This window comes from Bombyx mori, chromosome 12 (genome assembly GCF_030269925.1).
Source record: "Bombyx mori chromosome 12, ASM3026992v2".
Taxonomy (NCBI): Eukaryota; Metazoa; Arthropoda; class Insecta; order Lepidoptera; family Bombycidae; genus Bombyx; species Bombyx mori.
Genome location: NC_085118.1, coordinates 10,815,562 through 10,839,147, shown reverse-complemented (window position 1 = coordinate 10,839,147; position 23,586 = coordinate 10,815,562). Strand labels below are relative to the sequence as shown.

Sequence of the window (23,586 nt, the reverse complement as noted above, 5' to 3'; positions counted from 1 at the left end):
TTCTGTACTATTATATTCATTTTAAATTCAAATTGTGCTCCCATAGGTTTTTACAATTATAATGAGCCGTCACAATGCGTGAACTTCGTAACCTCTTTATTTCGAATATCAATGGTTATGAACAATCTATTTTATTTCAAAACCTTTTCTAAACTAACAACAAGCAAGTATGTATAAAGTTGTAAACATTTCAAATAATTTTATTAATTTAGTTTCGAGTAAAATTGTGTCCCTACAGAATTAAAAAAATGGATAATCAATAAAAAAACGTAAAATAGTGTTCTCCGTGCAGATCACCAATAGTAGCGTATAATGACTAATCATAATTTACAATAATTTTTCTTGTTTAACCCTTCCTATGGCAGACGCCATCGGAAAAAATGTGCCATGGTGGCAGCCTCCCGCTCCGGTCATGATAAAATAAACGCTTAGCTGGCAGGCGACCGGAACGGTCAGTAATTTGATGCCGCTGTTTTCATTCGAAAAGCGCACTTTAAAACACGTTCTGCAGTGTTCTAACGCATACAACTGCTAGAACGTTAAACAAAGACAAAATATAGACGCTTTCTTAAGTAAACTTACATATGTTTTTAAGAAAAAAAACCTCATTGTTCCGGACTTGCTAACGCGGAGTAGTTGGAAGTGTTTGTGCGTCTATTTTCAAGTGTTTTTAAGTGGTTGACGACAGTATAACGAGATAAAGTTTTGAAAAAGCGATGGAAAGGTATGTAATAAGCATATTTCTTTGTTTTTGTACGTGTTTTGACACGCTTTTCGTGGTAAAACATTGATATCTAACACCTACTCAGGCTTAGCACACGCTCATGTCGGCCAAACAAACCATTCATTTAGCACCAAATATTGGTAGATTTGTGTAATTTATGGAAACAATGAAATAATTACTTAACTATTAACCTTTTCCAAATTGTAAATTTATTCAAATCTTTCATTAATTAGAGAAATATCGAATAAAATAACACGCGTCCCTCCACTGACCGGACCGGGACGATGACAGTTAGGTTATTTCGGGCAACGCGGCCATTTTGTTCGCTCGCTATCATAATATGGATAAGACTATTGGATCTACTTTTATATGGTGTTTGGTTTGCTTTGACAAATAATTTGGAAAACTTTTTTTTTATTTCTTTCTTTTTTTATTCTTTTGCACTTGCGCTTTATTTAAAACTAATTTGAATGTCTTTTTCCTGCACCCAGTTAACTGCATGTGGCTTATGTTGCGCTTTTGATTGGATTTTCATAGTTCATTCATTAAACAGCACAAATCGCCATCGCCACCCATGTAAAGTGTGCGGCAAGCGCACGGTAACGTATTGCGTAGGTTGCGACAAACCTGTGTGCGTATTCACATGTTTTGTGAAACTTCACAATTAATATAATAATAGGGTAAGGCCAAATAATTTTATGTACCTATGTTAATTATTATTTCTTCTCAATTGTAAGTAGCCTACATGTTAACTTTTTTTAAGACTATCAAAACATTGTTGACATATTTCAAGAGTTTATTTTTTGTCTGATTTTTTGTCTTAAAATTTTTCGTCTTAAGTTCTTAAGAGTATTTTTTTGTCTGATTGTATGTACATTTTTTGTAAGAGTAAATTTGATTTAGAGAGAGAATTTGAATTTGATTTTTGATTTAATAATCTGAAAAAAAAACTTTTTATACATTTTTTTTTCTAAGAACAAATAAATAATATTCTGAAACAACAGAAATAATATAAATACAGTAACTGACCGGACCCGGTCATTCGCCAGACGGAGGGTAAAAAGTCGCATCCACGTTAAGACAGCCGTTTTCGCGTGCCATCTTAGTAAATAATTGTTGTTTTATTTCATCATTTTCTAATAAATGTTGTATGAAAACACCATCTTTATATCTTACAAGCCTTTTGCAAATTTATTCATGTTTTAGGAAATACATTATTAACTCATAAAAATAATTGAATACTACAGTACAGATCATTGTTTGAATATACCTATTTTTTCTTAGTTTACACAGGTTTTATTTGAATCTTAATATCTTTATAATCTTACATATTTCAGACGTAAATATTTAACACAATTGAGATTATGAACCAAACATCAATATAAACATACATTTCAATCTCACTTGATCAATATATTTCTCAGAACTAAGCTTGTAACATGAGCTATTTTCAACATCCGGCGCAAGATCTACCACTGCGGCCGATTTTTTGTAAACGTTCTACTGATATTTTTTTGTATAGAATGATGTGTAATTCTTAGGATTATGTTTTGAAATAGTGTTTGTCAAAGCAAATTAAATACAAATATGATCGCTTAGTTGTTTTATTAAATATTTCTGTCAGTATTTATACCTAAAATTGGAACAAAATCTAAATCTGCATATTTGACTTAAATTAATTTACTATTTTCACACCTTTGCAGTTATTATTAGTATAAAATATAATAGCTTCGTCCTTTGTGATTCTAAACCTATAGCATAATGCACTGGTTTTGAACAATAAAGCAGTTTAATTACAGTTTTTCTAAAAAGTATCTTCTAGAATTAAGGGGGAAGATAGACCTCTGCCAGACAAGGCTTTTTTTCCATTATGGCGGCCGCCAGATAATATAGCTGACCGGACCGGGACGCTGCCATACGAAAGGTTAATGTATACGCAAAGAACAATGGCAATTTTTTACCTGAATGTTTTAAAAGGCGTCTTAGATTAAGACATAAACGAAACTTCATCATTTTATTTGCTCGTTTTTTAAACGATGTTAGATTTACGTGGCAAAGCCACGAAAAAACGTTAATTTAATAAGCTTTTAATTCGATTTTTGTGTACTTCCGGTATAATACATTTGTAAAGTACCGGTAAAATGGGGCGATTAGGGATTGAGAGGCGAATCGGGAAAAAACCGGGAAAATCTTTCGACGCTCAATATAAGTTTTATATTCGTTGCAAAATCTTCCATTTTTTGTAGTTTAATAGTAGAATGTTGAAAGTTCACAAAACAACTCTGAATATGCATGATAATAGCTGCTAACTTATAAAAAATCGCGTTTCAAATTAACTTCCTGTGGTGGTAATTATTTTAGTGCTAGAAACTTTGCTCTCTTTTATTTATTTGATAATAATAGAAGACGACTATGATTTATAAACGTTATTTAGTGTTTGAACCAGCATATATATTAAAGGTAAGTCTCAGTTGTTATTGGTTTTAATGTATTTGATTAAATAAAAATACATGTAAAAATCTGTTGTTTTTGGGGATATTGGGGACGTCTTAGGTACAAATAACAACGAAAAAGAGGTCAATTGGGATGAGAATACGTGAAATGGAAACTACCTAAGTATAAATAGGTACAGGTTTGTAGGGTTGTCTATGTAGTTATAACAATATTTTTTAAATTTGTTGGTAAAAATCTGGTTTATTCGAAGCGAAATTGGGAATAAGTCTTTAGTTGAAATAGATAAGCAATTTAATATAAGTAAGTCGATTTTGCAGAGACATGTAACAAGATCAATGAAATCTCAAGGTGGACAAAAATGTCTAAGTAATACATAATAAAATATTTAATATTTGTTCAGAATAGGGGTATTCATCTGATTAATCCATGGAATAACCGACACACCTAATCTCTTAACCCAGATAGAAATATCAGCACTGTCGATTGCACCTTTAATTGAGGTGATGTCTGCCATGTACTTTTGTCAGTTTTTTAATTTTTTTTATTGATGATCACTTTGTTGGTGCCAGTAAATAAATAAATTAATTAAAACTATATATAAAAATAAAAGTAGTACCAACCCTAGCAAATTTCTCATTTCGTCCCAATTAACCGCAATTTTCGGGTAAATAGGGATTACACCTATTTTTGCATTTTTTGCTTAAACTGGAATGCTAGTTGCATAATTTTAAATTAGACAACAAAGATGCCCCCAAGACTCAATCATTTTGATCCTTATATAGCATTTTATACATCAACAACTACCTTAAAATTGCTCATAAAGTTGGAATTTGTCCCTAATCGCCCCATTTTACGGTATGGCATTTATACTATTGGGACAAAAAAGCAATATTTTTTGATAATGAATAATATTCATAAAGTATTTAATGAAATATTAATGAAAATAAAAAGTGTGTGTGTCCGCTCCGACGCACGACTGGAGTTTACTGGATATAAAAAATTAAACGAAACAATACGAGAAATAGTTCTATATTACGACAACACGATACACTACAGATTATTAACAAATTAACGAGACACAAAACAAACGACTAACAAATATATGAAAATACAATAATGAGAGAAACGCGCGATCAGTACGAGGCTTTGTGGCGGACTGCCGGCGCAGCAGCCCGGCGTCACCTGCGATAACGCATTTCGTGTGACATGCGCAATCAGGCGCATAACGCATTTCGTGTGACATGCTAGTACGATTTTGGTCCCCATAATTTTCATACCCCGGGCCTATATATGTAAATCGATTCTAAAGGAGTAAACTCCAATAATATTAATTATCCTTTGTTACAATTAGTACTTAAATAACTAAATATGTAATAGTAATGCCAGCACTGCAGATGACAATGATTTGAACAGTATAACAACTGACATAATGCGCATGACTATGCCCGTCCATAAGGCTCGTGAGTGGAAGAGAGAGCGAAATACTCGCTTCACCGCTCCGATTTTTTATGACCCAAACTGCACGGACAAAATAATTCTGCTATAGTAAATTAGGTTTGCAAGCCTTCGTTTGTCGCAAATATGTGACTAATTCGTTCAAAAGGTTAAAAGTACCTATCTCTGACACACATTTTTACACATTTACAAAGAAGAAAGAACAAACGATATAATAGGTATGTATATGTACCTAGGTAGCTCCGCAATTGCTAAGGGTACCTATTCGAGTACTATTATAAGTGTATCCTTGGTTCATCTATGATAAGGAAACTAAAAATGTTATTTAAACATATCATTTACCTATTTTTTCAATTTGTTATAGTCCGTGCCTACAAAAATCAGGGACATCTATTTATTGATAGATAACCTCAAATTATAAAGTAAACACGTTGATATATTTTTTTTGTGACTTTCTAATACCAAAAATATTTCTGATTAAGCTTAAGCTATGTTATTCCTATCGTTTTAGTATTTTTTGTTTCAAGACGCCTCAAATAGATGTCAGGTAAAATGTTGTATAGAAAGCTGCCATTGTTCTTTATAGATTGGAAATTGTAAGCACCCCTATTGTACTTAATAACGACTGATTTTTTTAATTAAATGTTTTATTACGAACTGTCAGCTGTTTTTTAATACATAAATGTGAAAAAAACAATTATACGTAATTACGTACATACGACCATAATTAACGAAAACAATATTAAACAACAACATTGAAACTACTTTTAATTCATTATATTATTATCATCTAATATATTTAAATTGTTACGCGCTGAGGTTCAGGATAATAAGTAAATGATCCACCAAAGTACAACTGTATTTATCACCATAGATTATACACATAATATATATTTATCACTTAGAATACACACAGAACACTTTAAAATTCTCAATTCGCTTCTTCTGCTTCGCTTCAGGTGATCCGTTCGCTGTTTCGCTTCAAGTAGTAGTTCCTATTTCTGACTGACTGCATTTTTTTTCCTACCTAATCTGAGAGCCTTGAGAGGCTATTTCAGCGTAACCTTAACTAGTAGGTGAGTTCACGGGGCTCAAACCTGACGACGTTGCTAACACGAACCCTAGCAAGAACCGTGCTTCGCAGCATCTACCACTGGATCGGAAACGCGACCCACTGAGAAGATCCGGCGAGAAACTCAGTGGGCTGTGTCTGAGAGTTAATTTACTCGTCGAGCCCTTCGTCGCAAGCGACGGGTTTGACGAGAACGATGACCGGTGCTTGAGGTACCTAAAAGTTAGTGGATCGGGAGGATCCCAAATTACGTGTTTGGGGCGACGTCGACTGCTTTCCGCAGGATCCGCAGGATCCGCAGGATGGGGAATGTAGTTACCGGCGGCCACGATGAGAGGGTTCTCGTGTCGTGCCGCTTTATCGAAGTGGCGCATCGACGCCGACTGTAGATACTTACTAATGGACTCTAAGTCCAGGTCGTCATGAAGGTCGACGTTCCTGACAAACCACGGGGCTTCGACGGATATCCTGCAAAAACGGGATTGAATAATTTGAAAGGATTTTAAGTGAGTGCGGGCCGCGTGAGCGAACACTACACTTGCATAGGTCATGACGGGGCGTATGTAAGTTTTGTAGAGTGTCACCTTATTTCTAAGGGACATTTTACTTCGCCTGCATATCATCGGGTAGAGTCGTCCTAGAATGAAGGCGGCACGGTCGTGTACCGCCTTAATATGAGGGCGAAATGTCATCCTTCTGTAGAGGGTGACGCCTAAATATTTGACCTTCGGGGCCCACGGTATGGGCTGGTCGAACATCGTGATTGGGCGAATGGCGGAGACGGAGGTGTCGACGCACCTAGACGGGAGAGGGATAAGCTCAACGTGGTGTTCGGAGGCCGACAAACTTGGGATATTCCCTATTTCATCGAATGGATTGTAACTATTTAATTTTCATTTTTTTCTTTACCATTCGTGCCATGAGCATAGTGTGATAGACCAGTGGGAATTCTTCATTGAGAATTTTTATAATTGAGCTTAAAATGAAACATAAATATACACAAGGATATCGCGATGTCCTATTCATCACGATATCCTTGTAGTTGCAACAGAAAACATGCAAATACTCATATAAAAAGAGAACTTAAAGACTTGTTTTTAAGTCTCAGTTCTTGTCTGAAGTTGCTGTAAGATTCGCTTAAAATCTTAAAAGCATCAATACATGCAGCATCTCAGACATAGATTTAGGTATATTATTCAAATGGTTTCCCTGGAACCAGAGAAAACAATGAAAATGGTTTAACATTTAAAGCTTAATAATATAAATTCGTGCATTTCTTCAATGTTTGTCACCACACGTGAAAAGCAAATTAGCGATAAAAACTCGAGAACATACACGTCTTCTTAGTGAGTTTTTTAACGTTTTTTAGCGTAAAAGTTAACTGAAATTTGTATGGAGTTGGAACGTTTGCTGCTAGGGGCGCTGTTCCAACTGGGTACAAATTTGAGTTAGCTTTAACGCTATCTAGAACTTTAAAAAACTCGCATTAAGCACACAGTTCTACAGAAAAAAGACGGGATAAATTGATAACCTTGTGGAGGTCTATTAATAATAGATTATTTCTGACTATAATATGAGCGAAACCCCGAGTAAAATTATTATAAAACTACTAATACATTATAAATCCCAAATTGTACGAAATTCATTTAATTATAAAAAAATGTTTTAAGAATTTTAAGCTGTTAACTTGTACAATATGTGTATTGACCGTTTCCAGGGCGTCTTGGACTTCTTGCAAATAGGAAAAATATAATATTTAATAAAAGAGAACAATGGCGTGAAGAGTTTTATTTTTTGGTCAACAATTTTATCACTTTTTTGTGTATATATATAATATATGTTTAATATATCTTGTGAGGTTTTATTTTAATAATAACAACTTGAACTAATTGATATGCTGCATTTTTTCCATAAACATTTACAGAAATTTACTTTTCAAAATATCAACAGAAAGCTGAAGCGAAACATAACTTTAGTCAGTGAATTCTATTGTATTATGTTAGTTACTACACTAAAACTTCAGTCTGCTAACTTATAGTGTTACAGTTACAGGCGGAAGACGTCACAAACCATTCTGATTATTTCAATGAACATACATATTTTACCTTATAATTTCTATCACAGATAATTTTCAGCAACAATGAATTTTCATTAAGTTTTAAGCACTGCATTACAATCAATCAAATTGTAACAAACTGTGTACATACTGTTACTTCACATTTAAGTGCATTTAAAATTGACTAAGAATAATAATCCAAATCAAATACTGTATGTACCCTTTTTTTTTCAAATAAAGATATATCCGAATTTTAGTTGTGATACCATTTTCTGACCAAATTTAACTCTTCACTTGACATCCCGAAAAGTTTAATCCCCAGAGAGCAAAACATTTGTTTCATTGTAATGACAACTGAAAGCTCTCAAAATAATAACCCCCAAATAGAGTGGAGAATACCATATATCTGCAAGCCGTCACAGAATAGTGCATTCCCCAATCTCGTTAAAATAGTCACAGATTTCAAATTATTCAAGGAATGTAAAATATTTACTTGTTTGTAAAGGCAGATTCGTTTTGTTGGGCTTTGTAGAACTTGATTGTTATTTATTAGTTTTTCATTTTACTTATTGGTTTGAATAACTTGATTCTCTCGATTCAATTACTTTAGCCCATCAACATCAAATGCCATACATCTACTGTGACTATGTAAGCCGCTTTCGAAATAATATTTAAAATAGCTGTTCTTGACTCTAACCGGACACAAAGTTAGCCTGCAACAGACATTCAGTTTGACCAACACAGCAACCCTTCTGAATAATTAGTTTATCAAACTGAAGCTGCTTCATGACATTTTTCATGGAAAACGGCTTGAAGTTATTTAACATTGTTTCAAGCGGTCAGAAACAACATTTTTTTACACTGTTTTTTTTCTAATTCCACCAAATTTCTGATGTTTCAGCCAGACTTACATTGCCTATCCGTAACCAAACGTGTATTTTTTTTGTAAAAAAAAATTAATCCGGTGCTGGCTCAAACTTCATGTTTTTACGGATAGACATTTATAATATACATTTATGAAAGTCTACCACAATTTATGAAGAGATCATGGACAAATTTAGGTAGACTTTACCAGAAAACAAACATTTTCTTTTTATTTCTGTGGCTTAACGCACATTGTCCAACACGAACAAAAAGCATCAAGATACTTCCTTAAATTTGATGTTACGTTTATGTACACTAAAAAAGTGACCATTTTGAGGTCAAAGTCTTATTTCACGATAAACTACATTCACACGCACATTTTTTGTTACATTAAATTCATTTCACTTTTTACAAATAAGTTTTTTGTAGTTAAACTGTTTTCATTCACAAGTCAGCAAGTCCAGATATTAGAAGCGTGCGCAGAGCGCGAACGTATCAACGCGGCGCAGACGGCACGGCGTTACTTGTCGCCCAGATCTTCATCTTCCGGACGCGCTACATATAGCGCAGGATCTATCACTTTGGGAATTGGCTTGATTTCAGTACCCAGTTCTTGTTCGATACGATGTAGTGCAAAACGATCATCATATGTGATTAAGTTTATAGCAATACCAAGGTGCCCAAAACGTCCAGAGCGTCCTATGCGATGAAGATATGTCTCTGCCATTCGAGGAAAATCAAAATTGATAACGACATTAACTGCTTGCACATCAATACCTCTAGTGAACAAGTCTGAACACACTAAGTTACGGCAGAGCCCAGCACGAAAGTCGTGAAACACACGATTACGATGAGCTTGTGCCATTCGTGCGTGGATGTAGTAGCAACAATATCCTAACTCTGTTATCTTCTTGGCTAACAACTCCACCCTTTGAGTTGAATTACAAAATATTATTGACTGATTTATTTGCAACTGAAACAATTGATAAAATATAAAATTGTTACTTATTATTAAAAATCACATTTTTGTATATCTTTAAATTGTACCTTTGAAAAAAGTGTGTTAAGGCAATGCACTTTTTGTCTTTCTTGAACAAATGCATAGTACTGTGTTACACCCTTCAATGTTAATTCTTCCATGAGATTTATTTCATAAGGTTCTTTCAAATGCTTTTCCATAAATTGTTTTACACTCAGAGGGAAAGTTGCAGAAAACAGCAAGATTTGGCGTTCCTTAGGTAATCTAAAATCCATCAATAATGTTTTTAATTCACACACTGTATTTGAAATTATGAGATGGCACATGACATTTATTTTGAGAAGCACTATTTAGCATTTCTTGGTCACTGAATTTGTTACACATGAAACTAACAAACGCTAACCTTGAAATAACCATATCCAGCATGCCCTTAAAGTCTTGTGAAAGAAGTTTGTCTGCTTCATCAAGAACTAACATCCGGCATTGATCCATTTTGGCCACCTGCTTATCCATGAGATCAATCATACGCCCAGGTGTGGCAATAATCACTTGTACTAGAAATAAAGTGTATATTCCATGAATATTTTCTATTTTGAAATTATTTCCATTTCAATTTGTGTATCTATATTTACCATTTTGATAAATACGCATTATATCATCTCGAAGGTTTGTGCCTCCTGTAGTAACCATTACACGAATGTCTGTGTGTTTTGCCAGTTCAATACAAATCTGTGATGTTTGGAGTGCCAACTCTCTAGTTGGTACAACAATTAAAGCTTGTATAGTATCCTTTTTAGGATCAACCTAAAACAATTCACTCTTGTAATTTCAATAATTACACAGTCTTGTTTTAAAACATAGTTTTTTTTAATCAGTTCTGTTTTGTCTCACTTATAAAAAGTGAAGGGGAATCCAAATATTTCATCATACATTAAAAACATAAAAATGAAAACTATTGTTACATATAACAAATTACCTGTTCCAAAACTGGAATACAATAAGCACCAGTTTTACCAGTTCCATTCTTAGCTCTTGCAAGTACATCTTTTCCACTTAGGGCAATAGGAATTGAGGCCTCTTGAATAGGAGATGGCTTCTCCCATCCCTTTTCAAAAATACCCATCAACAATTCTCGCTTCAAACAAAACTCTTCAAACTCATTGCCTCTAGTATCTGTGACATCCTAGAAACGAAATTTGATTATTATGTCCACTATAATCTAAATATATTCTTAAAATGATGTATGATGATGATCTATAAGAATGATCAATCACAAATATGATCTAAAAAATGAAAAATCAATATTTTATATTTCCAATAATCAGAATATACCATTGGATTTATGAGATTGCATAATTAAATAAAGCTAACTATATATGCTGCTAAGTGTTTTGAAAAATCAATAAGGAATACCATCATTACTATGTGGGCATCAAGAACTGAGGTACTCTTTGATATTAATTACTATTAAGGCAGACAATAGAACTCACCTAATTCATTAATAGTGTAGCTTAAAGACACAAAATTCTTTTACAATAGGATTAATTTTATTACAACTGCATTATAGACATGTTATGATAAAAAAAATCCTAAATAAATACAAAATGTTTAAAGTAGTAATTAATGTAGCATTGGAGCTATTTAAACAGAATTGAATTCTGTTTGTCAACAATGTATTAGATTGGAGATTGTAAAGACAAAAATCACTTATAATTAAATCAACCAAATACTTTTTCTTTTACTTTAACAGAATAAAACAATTCAAGAACTATACTTCCCCATAAATTTTATTTTTGTTTGTTGTTTAAAAGCAAACAAGCAAGCTTGTTGGAAATTTAAATTTTCAGTGTATAACTGGATTATTCGTGTATAACAATAATGCAATTGTAGAATACCACAAAATGTTCTAAAGTTGTTTTTAAATTGTTATATTTTGACTGTCTAAATTCCAATGACTATTGTATGTGGGCCGTAATTTCTAGTAACTAAGCCAACTTACACTAGTCTTTATTCTTCTGTCTTTTGGGGGTATTTTTAATTTTGATTTCCAACCAACGTCGTCGATGCTTTTGTCGACCTCTCTGAAAAATGCGTTTACATGATTAGAATATTGCTTCGTGTGATTCTACATGCAGTTAGCATGACAAAGGACATTTTATTAAATTTATACTTACCCTTTAGTTTGACTGATACTATTTCCGACGTGATTACTTGAACTAATTCTATTTTCGGTCATCATTTTGCCAAATTTATCCCTAGCTAGGGACGACTAAAATTAGAAACTTATAATCACACTAATTATTATTTGTCCAAGTCCAACACTAAATAAATTCTCTAAATCACTTTTAGACACGTATATTAGTCAGTTTATCACGTTCACCAAGTATTTCAGAATAGCTGAAACAAGAGGAACATATTTTTATATTAGATAAGTATATTAGAAAACCCGTTTCGGTCTTTTGAAAACGAAGATTACGAGACGCGTCAACAAGCTATATGACAAAGTAAATAAATCCCGTTATGAAGTGATTACTCGATAAGTTATTAGAACTAATAATGAGCTCAGTATATAGAAGTATTATAATAAATTAATGTTTACCAAAAGTTAAATGAAAAGGAGAGATTGAAAAGATAACAAAAGATTGTAAACTGAACTCAGTTATGTTTTTTTAATATGGCCGCCATCGCTTCGTTTAATTTTACTTTGTTTGTGAGGAAAAGACCTAAAAATTAATAAACTAAAACACTTCCAACTTTGAGATTAATACTGTTATAAAATATTGTTGTTAATTACCTAGATAAAAATTTAAAAAAGGTGACGACACTCGATACTCAACGACGACATCACAAGAGTTTACTCAACCAAAGACAATAATACACTTTTATTTTCTATTTCTGTATGTTGCTTGTTGCCTATGTTGGCTCCCTTGATTTCTTGAAAATATTTAAAACCATAAACATTTTTCTGGTCTATCTATTGTGTCCACCTAGTAAAAAGAACGTTACCTACACAAGACTTTCTTTAGAGTGTTTCTAAGCTTTAAATGGAAAAGTGCGATGAAATTAGAAATTATGTCTTCAGTATAATCATCAAATTATAGGAATTCGTAAAAAATCTAATTAATTTTTTTAACATAACCAGCTATTTCAATGCTGATGCACTTTCTCAGGCATTATTATGTTTTTATTCCACTAGTACAACAGCAAAATTATAAATTGACTAAATAAAACAGTTTTCAATTCACTGGTGGTATGGCGTATTATAAGCTCACAGGTGTCCTAAGTACTACCCAACTTATTTCTGGCACGAAAAGTTATGCCTTTTGACATGGAAGGTAAACTCAAGACTAGAATCTCGAGGTTTAATAATTTAGTGCTTCGTCGTGTTTAAGCGTTTAATAATGACATATTACAATTCAACATTTGTAAAAGTGTAAACAGTCTTTCACTTTAAAAAGTCCATTGAACTCTCAATAAATTCCTGCCATTTCACTGAGAGGTTATTTTTCATTTTACACAATAGCCACGCTATTTTTCAATCATACCTCATTTTACTCCATTTCATTTCATTCTAGAATGATTACATTTTTTTTACTTTGGTGGGAGGACGAACTCACGGCCCACCTTGTGTTAAGTGATTACCGGAGCCCATAGACATAGTCAACGTACATATAACCACCTACCTCAAGATATGAGTCCTAAGGTCTCATTTATTACAGTATGACTGCTCCACCTTTCAAACCGAAACGCATAGCTTTTTCACGACAGAAATAAGCAAGGTAGTGATACCTACCCGTGTAGACTCACAAGAACTACCTACCACTAGTAAAACCCACCGGTAGTAAACCCACCCAAACATTTTACTCTCAAACACAAAAAGCACTGTTTCCGCCTTTGAGTGAACTTGCGGGATTTGCTTTATTTTGCCTATTTAGTGTTTCTTCGGGCTTAAATGCGTAATAACGGTGGTTTACTAACTGCTTAGTATTTGTGAAAGTGCACAAATGTAGGAAAATAAAACAAAGCCTATGGACATAACTTCTCGGGATCCTCCAAAAAGTCCACTGAAATAGTTTCAGTAAATGGCCACCATTTTACTGAGATGTATATTTCATCCCATATCATCTCATCTCATCTCATTTCATTTCATTTCATTTCATGTTTCATATTAATTAATTAACTTCATTTTATTTCACTTCATATTATCATTTTTCATCTATTAAAATATATATATAAAGAATTAGGTTGTATGGTATGACACATTTGCCTTTTCATTTGGAAAAATAAAACTACTGTCACTGTCAATGTCTTATTGTCAATTGTCATAACATAGTACAAAAGTATGTTAAGATAGTGGTTAAGTTACATAGACCTATATAGTAGGGACACGACATATTGTTCTATACGTACAATTGCTTATATAAATAGCACCCATTTTGAAGGCACATACATAAACATATATCTATCTCGTTCTTACTCAGCACTTTAACTCGCAGGAAAACAATATAACAGTATTTCAGTGCGTACATAAAATGAAACATGAATATAGGTAAATATCTCCGTCTCCGTCTAATGAGGCCGAAAATCCGCCATGTTTAGCGCGTCAAATGTCATTGTCACGTCAGTTCGGCCGTCTATTTTGGGTTGTACATTATTTATTGACTTTGATATCGATTTAATATGATTGATTATATAAAATTTCATAATTTATCATGCTTAAAACATACAAAAATAATAATTAAAACGTATTTTATAGGATCTCAAGAAAGTCGAAGCCCTAAAACTATTATCTATATGTATTTAACATTATGGAGCCCTCATTCGAAAAATCTATTGATCATGACACTAATCATAAATACCACTTTAAAATATGTCATCAAAACATATTTAGACATTCTGTTTAGATATTTCGGGAAAAAGGCTACCGACAAAATCTCTTCGGAACTATTTAAATAAAATAGTTTTATTCCGCAGTGAGTAAAACACTATTGTAAATTTGTTAAATATTTAATAATTAAGTGATTTTAGAGAGGAAGTCACAAGGAATGACGTTTGTAATTAATGAATAAATGTTCTGTAGGTGTTTTTTTTTCACGCGGTCCCTTGATAAGTTTAAAATTTGAATTACTCTCAAGCGAAAGTGATTCAAATGGTGCGGCGCACCTTCCTTGGGGTGCGCTGCGGTAGTATGTTACGGACTTTAGAGTCAGCAAAACAATTAAAATAGATTGTAATAGTCTAAGAAAAACACGTACTCAAAATACGATAACATTTAGCATGCTAGAAATGGGCTGATGGCTTTGAACTACGCCATATCTTTATGTTTTGCGACAAACGACAACTTTATAAAATCAGTGTAGCAACTTTTAAAAATCATCATATCGTTTACTTGGCAAATTCGAAGGACGAACTTGTCTTAGATTTCACCCATCTAAATCATATCATATTTGCACATAACAATATACCTACTTACTTCCCATTAAAGTATAAATTCTACAAATAAATAATACTCAACAATATTTAAAATAAAATGAGCCAAAAACGTTTATCGATAAAACCTGATAACATTGAAATCTTTTGTACAGCACTAAAGCCGCCATGTTTTGTGGCCAGATGACGTCACAGTGGCACGAAATTTTGGTTGACGTTTCATTTCCATAGGTTTCCTACTTCATTGTTAAGTTACATAGACCTATTACTTCATTGTTAAGTTATATTAAAAATGGGTCAACATTCTGATAGTTATTAACAGCACTAGAATTTTATAATTGTAAAGATAATAATTACCCTCTTTGTGATTAATATTATTTGCTTAATAATTTGTAAAAATAATAAAACATCACCGCACGCTAAATACACAATGTTAGTTATTTTTTGTTATCACTCATGAATTCCTATTTGCTTGTATTTATGTAAGATCAGTTATTAAATTTGATTTTTATTTTAGGACTGAATATTGGAAATCACAAGCTCGGAAATACTGTGAATTTTGTAAATGTTGGTTTGCTGACAATAAAGTTGTACGTTTTGTTTTTTATGTACGAGACATGCTCAGAAAACTGAATAAACAAGATCTATATACATTTTCAGTCAACATCATTCCACGAAAATGGCAAAAAACACAAAGATAAGGTCCAAGAACATATTTCGAAACTTAGTAAAAAAAGTGCAAAAGATTTCAAACAAAAAGAAAAAATGGATGATGAAATAAAAAAAATGGAGGCTGCTGCTATGACTGCATACATAAAAGATGTTCAGAACAATGCAGATTTAACTTCACAGGTTAATAGGTTGTGTTAATACATTTTCATCTATTTATAAGATTCAGTTCATCTTTTCAGTCACCCTACTAAGATAAAGAGTTAGGCAACATGAAGGTATATTGGACACAACAACCTTCATTTAAGTTTTAGTGGCAATATAATATCTGGCTTATCTACTAATTGCCTATATAATAAAATTATTCAATAAAAAAATATTAAATGAACAACCCAACCATAGTTTTTAACACAATAAAAATTAAAATTTGTTAGATACATTACTCAAATTTGTGAAAAAAAACATACTTTAGCACGAAAGGCACTGTTCAGATTTCCAAATAAATTTTAGATTAACTTAAAGGTGAGATGTTAAACACACGGCCAACCTGCTAGCTTTCATTAAAGATGTAAAGAATAAAGACATGTTAAGACCAGGCACCAGGACATATTGCATGTTTTATATTGAAGCCAAAATCATTTGAGAGCTCTTAGACTATTCCAGATAGTAACAAATTAATTTCAATTCATTATTTGACTTTATTTATTGTAGGTATTTATAAAAAAGTATAGTCACACATTTTATCTGCTCTCATCTATCATAGTCTTTTGCTACTATCAAACTGCAAACTATTATATTCCAACGTAATTATTTATTATTAATGCAAAACATCTATAGAATATAAACCAAATGTTGGGGGGAGATGGAAGTAATAAAAGCAACCCAAAAATTGTGGCCAGCGAGATAGGAACCAAATCTGAACCTATTTGGCATGAAGTGAAGAATCAAGATGGTAGCTCTTATTACTGGAATACAATTACAAGTGGTAATTATTAAAATCACCTAAATATTTCCTTTTTGGGTAAATACAACAGTTGTTTCCTATTGTCTTAAAAATGTATAAAAAATTAAATTGATTCAATTTTTTGTTAAATTTCAATAGGTAAACTTCAAAATGGATCAGTTAGGATTATTCTATTTTAATTAAATCAAAGTAAAAGTAAATAGAATTGCACTCACAAAATGATGTTTATGTTCGGTATTAAAGAATTCTAAGAAAGTCAGTTCACTCTTATCACCTGAACATCCCTATTTTATTTGGGATATACTGATGAATTATTTCTAAAAAAACAAAATTTGATTAATTGAACTTACAAAATATTCTTATATATTATTTTTCTTTTAGAAACAACATGGGAACAACCTGACGAATATTTTTCAATTGTTGAACAAGAAAAGAAAAAACATAAAGAAGAGCAAGCAGAAATAAAGAAACAAAATTTAAAGTAAGCATATTTTATTAGCCAAGATATAGCACTTTGTAGAAAACTGTTATCAGAACTCATATGTAATAGAACATGAATATCACCAATATTAATAATCCACTACACATTATATGCAAATTGATGTCTTTAAACTCTGCATTTTCGGTGTGTGATTGAAGGTTCTTCGGAGCACTAACCCAGCTCCATCAAAATATTCTGCATTCCTCTCTGAGAGCTTTCAACCCGGTTTATAGTGTATTTACTTCTGTGTATTCCTTTTATTTTTCTTTATATGACTATGAAACCTCATAGCCTATCCATTATTTAGTTGTTACCGGAGCCCATAGGAGATATTAGGACAAACACTTTTACGAACAATCACATTTATAAAACTTGCGCATGCAAACTCAACGCCAATTTAATATTTACATTATTCTTATCATTTTGCGTTTGGATAAATAAATGTTAATTGATTAACAGAAAAGAAAAACACAAGGAAGCCATTAAAGAAGTCAAAGCACACATGGCACGCGAGAAGATGAAGGAGAGAGCAGTGAAAAAGGATGAATCGGTGCTAACCAAGAGTGCAGTTGACTATGGTCCGGCTCCGCGCGCCTCAAAACCGTATGGAACATGGACAGAAATTGTTAAAGAGTAAGGATTTTAAACGTGCTCATCGCGCTTTCTTGCTGAATGTCTTTGATTCATAAGTAAATACCATGCTCAAACTGCGAGAAACTGAATTTTTTAGAAATGAAATGACTTAATTAACGCTTTTATAGTATTAGCTACTGTTACGGTTTAGTCTCGCATTTTTTACTGTCATTATTTTCGACGTTTCGAATACTCTACATGTTTCATAGTTTGATTAAAATTACAATAAAATCGCGGTATTAAACCGTAAAAGTAGTTTTAATTACGTACACCATTTTTTTTAAAATTCTATTCACAGCAGATGAAAAACCGTGGAATCACTTGCATAGAAAATGGTATTGTTATGTCATATTTACTTAAACCTTAGCATGTGTACTTATTGATGCCATAATAAATTGAAGAACATTTTGTTCCAACGTCGTCTCTAATATTAAAAATAATTTATTAATAGTAAATAGTAACTATAAACTTATTTTAGACCAGCAAAAACCGTTGACCTTCAGCTACCGAAGACAAAAGAGTTACCTCCGCCACCAGTTGTCGTGGAACCTGAAAAGTTTCAATTCAAGGAGAAACGTGTCGAAACCCTGGGCGAAGGCCCCGTCGAGTTCAAAAAACGAAAGCTTAATAATCCAAAGCGTAACATGAGACAGAAAGTAGACGATGAGTAATTATTATTATGAATAAAAAATATTTTTTTAATTTAATTTTTTTATTACTATTTGACGTGGACACTGGATGTTTGATTTGATGCTACTGTATCGATTTGTGATATACGTTTTAAGAGTTCTAATTGTCAATGGTGGATGGTAGAGGGTGATACCACCTACTTACCTCCCGTGAAGCATGCAAAAAATGCTTTGATTAAGGTTAAGGGACTAATCCGTCGTTTTTAAGTCATCATTCAAAATATACCACACGATTCTCGGTGTAATTGCCCTAAATAAAATATTTTGCTTACGGATAGGAATTGTTCAAATTTTTTCTTCACTGCATTGATCGTCTTTTAGTACCCAATATTACGTTACTGGCTAGTTTTTCTGTAACAAACGTTTCAATTCAGATATTTTTATCAAAAGACTCAATTTTAATATCATAAGAATATTTGAGAAAGACTGGCCCTCCAATGCAAAAAAAACAATAAATTCACATAATCCACCTAACAAGAACAGGTTCTAAATGCAACTGAATTTTATTTATTGTAACAATACGTTTGTACATACGTCAGTTTGTGTATTTTATATCTCATGTTCATCACGAAGGTATTAGTGAAAAATTTTCAGTACATTAATGCCTAGAGCAAAATGATAAGCGATCCATTTAATTATCGAATTAGTTTCTAACTGACTTGTTTCTGAATTGATTTCATTTTACATATATTGAGATCTTTCTGCTTTGCTTTTTGTATACCAAAGAAAACTTAACAACAATACCATTAAATATTCTCCTCTTCCTGTTCGGTAAGAATTTAAATGAATTTAAATAAATCAAATTGCTTAGTTGAAGGATCGCTGAATTACCATTCCTACCGTTATTCGACAAGGTTCAGCGTATTCATATTAATTGTTTTGTGTTTAAATATACATATTTGGGACGTTGACTAAATCCGAATTTGCTGCACTTTGGAATCATCTCACTAGTTTTTTTTTACTTGGAGCGTCAACAGATGGCGTGGATGGTGGATTAAGGAAAGAATAAGGAAAAGGAAGTCCCAACATTAACAACACCCTGTCTAATAACGGCATCATCGTTAATTGAACTGTTGTCAAAGATTGGAGAAAGATACTTCTTATGTAAATGGATATTTTCTGTTTTCTGAATGACCTTGAACACCCAAACGAAACGACATTGATAATATGTTAACATGTAAGTAGACGCGTAATTGGATTTTCCGCATCGCTTTAGTCATCGATTGATTCCGGTTAACAATGGGACCGTAGAATATTTGATAACAGTCATTAAGACTATTAAAGTACACAATACAGTTTTAGAATGCTTTAAAGAAGAGTAATGGGCTTAAAAAGAAACCTTTGAGCAATACTTCTAAAGTTCAGTACTCACTGAACAAAGCCATTTAATTTATAAAAGAAAGTAAATCCGAAACATCTCAAAAAAATTGTAAAATATTATAAATCTGCTTATAAATAATAAGTACTGCTTCAATCATTTGATGCTTTTTTCGATACCTAGCTATATATGTACCGGTATACCTATATACCGAAGCCAATTAATAAATTGTATCTGAAACACCATAACTGTATGCTACTTATTACTATGATAGAATTCTCTCAGTTTAGCCCGTGAGCTCACCTACCCGTCCGGGCGTATCTGGAATAGCCCCTTAGGCTACCAGAGAATAGGTAGGCATAAAAATGGGAAGAAAAACTATGACAGCCAAAAAATTTAAAAACTGACGGTCCGAATGTTGTCGTTCGGACTTTTCTTATGCGAGCTTATCTTGAAAATGTCGTAAGCGAGACTCAGGCATCTGTCAAATATCTTGCGTTGTATGATGGCTACCGGCCACAATCTTTGAACGTTTTGAAACACTATTAAGCTTTTTATTTGACTTATACCTAATGAAAGTATTAAAACGAGAGAGTTCATTGCCATTGCAGTAGGTATCATTAACAATAAGTTAAACATATGCCAATACATAAAAAACACGTAAAACATTGCCTTAAGAAGTTGCCGTTTTACAATACGGGTCATTTGAAACGTAATTTATGTATGACTGACAATAAATTCTAGATTCAAATGAATCTTATTTAAAATATATAACTATACTTGAGACCTTACAACTTATATCTCAAGGTGGGTGGCGCATTTACATTGTAGATGTCTATGGGCTCCAGTAACCACTTAACATCAGGTGGGCTGTGAGCTCGTCCACTCATCTAAGTAAAAAATAAATAAAAAAAAAAAAAAGTTCTATTTTCAAATTCAGTTATTTGTTAATTGATTAGTGTTTTGTTTTCACTACACGATAACACGATAAAAATACAATGGAATACGAGTTCCGTCGCGATAGCAATGCCGCACAATCAGATCACAACGTTAATGACGTGTACGGAGTTATTTTCTGGTTCAGCACATAGACAAGGCTCCAAACGAAAACTTACTTCTAAAAAATCAAAGTCACTGGTGGTCTAGTGTCAGTATCATCCATCACAGCTTCCTACACTACGCTCGACCTCATACGGCACAACAGACGACCTCTAAGCTACAAGAGGTAGAGTTGGAAGTTTTGCATCACCCACCGCACTCACCAGACTTGCGCCAACAGACTTCTACTTTTTCAAAGTTTTAACAACTTCTTGGCAAGGAAAAAGTTCAACACCCCGAGAGGCATACAAAATGCCTTTGTAGAATTTTGTTGGCTCCGAGGGCATTGAAATATTACCATGGCGCTGGCAGAGATGCATCGATACCACGAATGCATAATTTTATTGATATAAATAAAAAATACATACATATATAAAAATGATTTTAACTTTCTGTACCTACCTACTCGTATAGTAAACGCACTCGTAAGTCCTTACATCTGAAGTTTAAATATAATATTACATACCAATTATGTACAAAACTGGCAGAATGACGAATAGGGTGACTAAAAGTCTAAAACACGACATAAATTTTAATATCGTCAGTGTGATTGTATCACAAAAATAGTCTATGCGTAAGTTTTTTTCACAGGCAACGATCGCGCCTTCGATGTTTTACTACAGTGGCCATGATCCGGGTTCGATATGGAAATGATGTACTATTAATGTTAACTCGACATTGTGTATCTATATATCCGGCATGATTGCACGTTGAGGACAGTCCAAACATCATTAATTTTTCCAATCACGAACCGAATCCCGTATATATAAGCATCTAGAGGATTTCAAACTAGTATTATATTCGCTACAAACAGTCCCGGCAGTGGTCCCGTCTATTGATTAGACAAGCCTTTGTGCTGTGATTTGTGTAAATTACAAAATGTTCAAATCGGTGAGTATTTTTAAATTTATATATTTTTATTAAAAATATTTTTTTTTAAATATTAAAATATATTTTTTTGTTTGTAAAATATATTGAGTCAAATATATTTTACAAACAAAAAAGTTTAGAAATTTTAATTGAAGCAAGTCTTTTTTTTTCTATTGCTTAGATGGGTGGACGAGCTCAGAGCCCACCTGGTGCTAAGCCGTCACCGGAGCCCATAGACATCTACAACGTAAATGCGCCACCCACCTTGAGATATAAGTTCTGAGGTCTCCAGTATAGTTACAAAGGCTGCCCCACCCTTCAAACCGAAACGCATTACTGCTTCACGGCAGAAATAGGCAGGGCGGTGGTACCTACCCGCGCGGACTCACAAGTGGTCCTACCACCAGTCTTAGGTTTTGTTCAACGCGACTGTTTTAAACATTTTTGAATTAAAGCATGTTTTACCTAAATGTATTTGAAATACTTTTATATTTATAATATATTTTTGATAGTAATAAAATCAGAAAAATAGAAATGTACCTAATTTTTTTTACAAAGGGAACCATTACGATATTATTGTTTTGATAAGGACCGTAGCTAATATTAAAATTTTGTGAACAGGTGGTTCTTATTACCTTTGCGGTGTTGCTGATGGTGTGCTCGATCAGCGCCAAGCCTCAAGTGCTCGTCGACTATGGGTACTATGCGCCAGCGGCATATGTCTCGTCCTACAGTGCACCCCTAGCCTACACTTATCCCTACGCTTATGCCTACTCATACCCGTATTATTATTAATAATTAACCGTTTCAAGATTTTTATACTGTAAACACAAAAAAAAAATGTCTAATGGAACTTAACTTATCGTCAGTATTATCTTATTTCTGTTTAAATATTTCCTTGATTAATAAAAATCATATTTAAATGTATTTACTATGTACAATGAAAATCTTGAAAAATGTGATTTTTAAGCCAATAAATTATTAATAAAAAAAATTTAATCTGACTATGTATTATTTCTTTTATTATAATTAATACGAGCCAAATCAAACCTATGAATAGTTAAATTACTATCTAACTTTATCTATCTTTTTGTATAAAAAGGATAATAACAGCTGTACAAAATAAAAAAAATAGCTATGTAGTTTAAAAAAATCTTTATATAGCAAACCGAAAAAGCAATTAATGTCACCTTTTTTATCCTGTTTACATTGATCTTATTATTTGAGCGAAGTTATAACATTATTAATTTGTCAACGGTCCTTGATGCCTTGTGTAAATTTCCAACTTAATGCAACGTCTTTAAGTCTGTGAAAATGACGTTCAAATATTTACAAGAGTTACACTTATGTATTGGAATAGCTGGAATAGCACCTTGGCTACCAGCGAATAGGTAGAAGAAAAAAATCATACCACAATTAAGCAGTTCCAAATTACGACCAAATGACGTGCTCACACGCACGGTTGAATAGGTTCGTATATTAAGAAGGCATCGTAAATGACACAATAATGATGGCATGTGCAAGGTCATGCAAAAGAATAATATGTCTTAAAGGTCTGTCGACTTTTTGGTTTTGTTTTTTACTTAATTTGGAAATTTAAATAATACCTACTATATAACCTAGAGTTAAAAAAATATATTTTTTATAGCACTTTTCTGGTTCAACAGACTTATTTTATCTTCAGGAATCTAACAGTTCTTGTTGAGTTCTTCTTTAATTGTATGACTATGGAGACTTAAGGAACAAATAATGAGGTAATATAATAATTATATGAGTTGAAATGTTATTTGTTAAAGCATATAGAGAGAAAGAGAAAGAGGGTAAGAGAGA

General features: G+C 32.7%; 3 protein-coding genes across 5 annotated transcripts in view; 2 read left to right on the top strand and 1 right to left on the bottom strand.

Annotated features, from left to right (window-relative positions):
- Window positions 1–7,555, top strand: part of LOC101736179 (E3 ubiquitin-protein ligase TRIM9) — a 34,528-nt gene extending 26,973 nt beyond the window's left edge. The window contains exon 10 of the mRNA XM_062671530.1: window positions 7,423–7,555. The gene's annotated coding sequence lies outside the window, so the exon portion shown is untranslated. The remainder of the gene's footprint in view (window positions 1–7,422) is intronic.
- Window positions 344–18,486, top strand: LOC732944 (WW domain binding protein 4). 2 transcript variants are annotated; one of them, XM_021347558.3, is made up of 7 exons: window positions 344–724; window positions 15,552–15,624; window positions 15,695–15,886; window positions 16,541–16,688; window positions 17,049–17,148; window positions 17,608–17,781; window positions 18,260–18,486. In XM_021347558.3, the coding sequence occupies exons 1-7, from the start codon at window positions 717–719 to the stop codon at window positions 18,450–18,452; spliced, it is 888 nt and encodes a 295-aa protein (XP_021203233.1). In that variant the 5' UTR covers window positions 344–716; the 3' UTR covers window positions 18,453–18,486.
- On the bottom strand, window positions 7,479–12,559 carry LOC101742881 (ATP-dependent RNA helicase me31b). Of its 2 annotated transcripts, none has more exons than XM_038014559.2 (8): window positions 12,399–12,559; window positions 11,779–12,001; window positions 11,604–11,685; window positions 10,581–10,787; window positions 10,237–10,408; window positions 10,008–10,158; window positions 9,673–9,868; window positions 7,479–9,598 (listed from the first exon to the last, which is right to left on the bottom strand). In XM_038014559.2, exons 2-8 carry the CDS (start codon window positions 11,841–11,843, stop codon window positions 9,146–9,148), a joined length of 1,326 nt encoding a protein of 441 aa, XP_037870487.1. In that variant the 5' UTR covers window positions 11,844–12,001; window positions 12,399–12,559; the 3' UTR covers window positions 7,479–9,145. The 2 variants fall into 2 exon arrangements, with proteins under 2 accessions (XP_037870487.1, XP_037870486.1); XM_038014558.2 differs by having other exon boundaries at window positions 12,204–12,473.
- Window positions 18,487–23,586: the final 5,100 nt, after the last annotated feature.

Bases quoted from the DNA above. Each gene is read 5' to 3' on its own strand.
- LOC732944 (XM_021347558.3), top strand. The intron at 17,149-17,607 runs GTAAGCATATTT...ATTGATTAACAG, and splicing joins ATAAAGAAACAAAATTTAAA to AAAAGAAAAACACAAGGAAG. The intron at 17,782-18,259 runs GTAAGGATTTTA...AACTTATTTTAG, and splicing joins TGGACAGAAATTGTTAAAGA to ACCAGCAAAAACCGTTGACC.
- LOC101742881 (XM_038014559.2), bottom strand. From the start codon at position 11,843: ATGATGACCGAAAATAGAATTAGTTCAAGTAATCACGTCGGAAATAGT. The intron at 10,788-11,603 runs GTAAGTTGGCTT...TTTCGTTTCTAG, and splicing joins ACAGAAGAATAAAGACTAGT to GATGTCACAGATACTAGAGG. The intron at 10,159-10,236 runs GTAAATATAGAT...CTTTATTTCTAG, and splicing joins AATGCGTATTTATCAAAATG to TACAAGTGATTATTGCCACA.